The sequence below is a fragment of the Cebus imitator genome, unplaced genomic scaffold (genome assembly GCF_001604975.1).
Source record: "Cebus imitator isolate Cc_AM_T3 unplaced genomic scaffold, Cebus_imitator-1.0 Scaffold169, whole genome shotgun sequence".
Taxonomy (NCBI): Eukaryota; Metazoa; Chordata; class Mammalia; order Primates; family Cebidae; genus Cebus; species Cebus imitator.
In genome coordinates, this window is record NW_016107484.1 from 2,140,711 (window position 1) to 2,144,094 (window position 3,384).

The 3,384-nt window shown below is 43.6% G+C and overlaps 1 protein-coding gene across 1 annotated transcript in view; it reads right to left on the bottom strand.

Annotated features, from left to right (window-relative positions):
- The window catches only part of MPHOSPH9 (M-phase phosphoprotein 9), a gene marked incomplete at its 5' end in the record, with an annotated part of 61,209 nt that overhangs the window by 49,378 nt on the left and 8,447 nt on the right, over positions 1 to 3,384 (bottom strand). Inside the window, one exon of the mRNA XM_017544244.2 lies at positions 2,657 to 2,763. Within this exon, the coding sequence (XP_017399733.2) occupies positions 2,657 to 2,763 (107 nt within the window). The remainder of the gene's footprint in view (positions 1 to 2,656; positions 2,764 to 3,384) is intronic.

Consider the following 3,384-nt stretch of genomic DNA (forward strand, 5'->3'; position numbering starts at 1 on the left):
AGAGAGAGAGAAAAAGAGAAGTATAACCCTGTGAGAAGGAAATAATTTTAGCCACTTTTATTTCACTTATGTTTTCCTTTTTAAAGTATGTGTAAGAGTTATATAACAGACCAGGCACAGTGGCTCATACCTGTAATCTCAGCACTTTGGGAGACCAAGGCAGGGGAATCACTTGAGCTCAGGCGTTTGAGACCAGCCTAGGCAACTTAGCAAAAACCCCGTCTCTATTAAAAAAAAGTTACCAATACATAATAAAACCTATGTTTAAGCCTAAAGATTTTCCATAATAACAAAATATAAATTCTAAAGTGGCAAAATAGCATTATATCAGTCTAATTTATAAATTTTTTTTGGTAGAACATGAAATAGGAAGCCTTAAAGTTGACAATACCTTAGAGTCAACAGAATGCAGTGTTCAACAGAAGCAGCATTCACTTACTGATGTTCAAGATGGGGTAATATTCTGAGCCCTGCAACTGCAAAGCCTACTAAGCCTGCCATGCTCCCCTATAACCTTACCTCCCTCAGGCTTCATTTCTCTGTGTTGACCTGTGTCTTTTTGTTCCTTTCATGAAGTATGGAACATTGGTTTCTGTCACTCTCTGAAACTCTGATGCTTACAAGTACATTGTCCCGTCTGTCTACATGTCATTCATTTTTATGTCTCTTGGTTACTTTAATAGTATCTCTCCTTTTCCCCAGTTACTCTCTCATTGCCTGATCAAAATACAAAAGTGAAGGACAGGCCCAGTGGCTCACACCTGTAATCCCAGCACTTTGGGAGGCCAAGGTGGACAGATCACCTAAGGTCAGAAATTCAAGACCAGCCTGGCCAACATGATGAAACCCCATCTCTACAAAAAATACAAAAATTAGCCAGGCATGATGGCAGGTACCTGTAGTCCCAGCTACTCGGGAGCCTGAGGCAGGAGAATCACTTGAACCCAGGAGGCGGAGGTTGCAGTGAGCCAAGATCACACCACTGCACTCCAGCCTAGCAACAGAGCAAGACTCCATCTCAAAAAAAAAAGAAAACACGGCTGGGCACAGTGGATCACGTCTGTAATCCCAGCACTTTGGGAGGCCAAGGCAGGTGGATCACCTGAGGTCAGGAGTTCGAGACCATCCTGGCCAACATGGTGAAATCTCGTCATAAAAAGCAAAATACAGCAAACTAAGTTGCTCATAACTATGCTGCAAATGGATCATGTAACAAATGAAAACAAATGGAGGTGTAACAAATGAGAAATCAACACCTGGGAAAAGGGAAAGAAATCTGAGGACCTATTACATATAAAATAGTAGGCACAATTCATTTAATTTCACAAAACACTAACCTGCATTTTTTTTTTTTTTCCTTTTCGAGATAGGGTCTCACTCTATCCTCTAGACTGGAGTGCAATGGTGTGACCTCCAGGGCTCAAGTGATCCTCTCACCTCAGCCTCCCAAAGTACTGGGGTTATATGTGTAAGCTACCACCCCCAGCCCAAACCAGCCAGAATTTTTTAAAAGTGGAATTTTTAATTCTACTTTTTTGTTGTTGTTGCTGAGACAGAGTCTCACTCTGTCACCCAGGCTAGAGTGCAATAGCGCAGTCTTGGCTCACTGCAATCTCCACCTCCTGGGTTCAAGTGATTCTCCTGCCTCATCCTCCTGAGTAGCTGGGATTACAAATCCATGCCACCACACCCAGCTAATTTTTATATATATATTTTTTTGTTTGTTTGTTTGTTTTTTTGTTTTTTTGAGACGGAGTTTCACTCTCATTACCCAGGCTGGAGTGCAATGGCACGATCTCGGCTCACCGCAACCTCCGCTTCCTGGGTTCAGGCAATTCTTCTGCCTCAGCCTCCCGAGCAGCTGGGACTACAGGCACGCGCCACCATGCCCGGCTAATTTTTTGTATTTTTAGTAGAGACGGGGTTTCACCATGTTGACCGGGATGGTCTCGATCTCTTGACCTCATGATCCACCCGCCTCGGCCTCCCAAAGTGCTGGGATTACAGGCGTGAGCCACCGCGCCCGGCCAATTTTTATATTTTTAGTAGAGACTGGGTTTTGCCATGTTGGCCAGGCTGGTCTCAAACTCCCAACCTCAGATGATCCACCTGCCTCAGCCTCCCAAAGTGCTGGGATTACAGGCTTGAGCCATGGCACCCAGCCTTTAACTCCACTTTTAAGAAGCATTGCTAAGATTACATAAGGAATAAATGACAGACTGAATTTGAAAACAAGTGAGTATGATTCTAAACCCCATGCTTTTTCCAGAATTTCACAAGTTGAAAATAAAATCTATACTGGAGTACTTAGCAACAATTGTTAAACACAAACACAAACAGTTTTATCTTTGAGACAGAGTGTCACTCTTGTTGCCCAAGCTGGAGTGCAATGGTGCAATCTTGGCTCACTGCAACCTCCACCTCCCAGGTTCAAGTGATTTTCCTGCCTCACCCTCCCAAGTAGCTAGGATTACAAGTGTACACCACCATGCCAAGCTAATTTTTTTGTATTTTTAGTAGAAACAGGGTTTCACCATGTTAGCCAGGCTGGTCTCGAACTCATGACCTCAGATTATCTGCCTGCCTCGGCCTCCCAGAGTGCTGGGATTACAGGCGTGAGCCACCGTGCCCCGCCAACAGTGTGTTTTTAAATTACCTGGTTTGGTGACACATCTGTGGAAGGCAATGATACAAACGTCTTCTCTAAAGTTTCAGGCAAAGAGTGGTATGTATCCTTTTCCTCTAGTTTCCAGTAAGTCAATCCTGACGTGCACAAACACAGAATAGAAAAGAGTGAGGAAAAAACAAAAATGCTTTATAGAATAACTTATTTCTACCTAAAGGAAATTAAATATGGAAAGAAACTAATTCTGGGTTACAGTAATTTGAATTTTGATGAAAAAGTTATCCAAACTCCTTATTATGTAAGTGTCCTAACTGGATGCAAATGTTTAAAACTGAAATATAAAAAGTCGAGATGAGTTGGTACAATTTAAAACATGTATTTTTGGCAGGGCATGGTGGTTCACCCCTGTAATCCCAGCAGTTTGGGAGGCTGAAGCAGGCGGCTTACCTAACATCAGGAGTTTGAGACTAGCCTGGCCAACATGGTGAAACCCTGTCCATACTAAAAATCTAAAAATTGGCCAGGCGCGATGGCTCACACCTATAATCCCAGCACTTTGGGAGGCTGAGGTGGGCAGATTACAAGGTCAGGAGTTTGAGACCAGCCTGACCAACAGGATGAAACCCAGTCTCTACTAAAAATTTAAAATTAGGCTGGGCGCGGTGGCTCAAGCCTGTAATCCCAGCACTTTGGGAGGCCGAGGCGGGTGGATCACGAGGTCAAGAGATCGAGACCATCCTGGTCAACATGGTGAAACC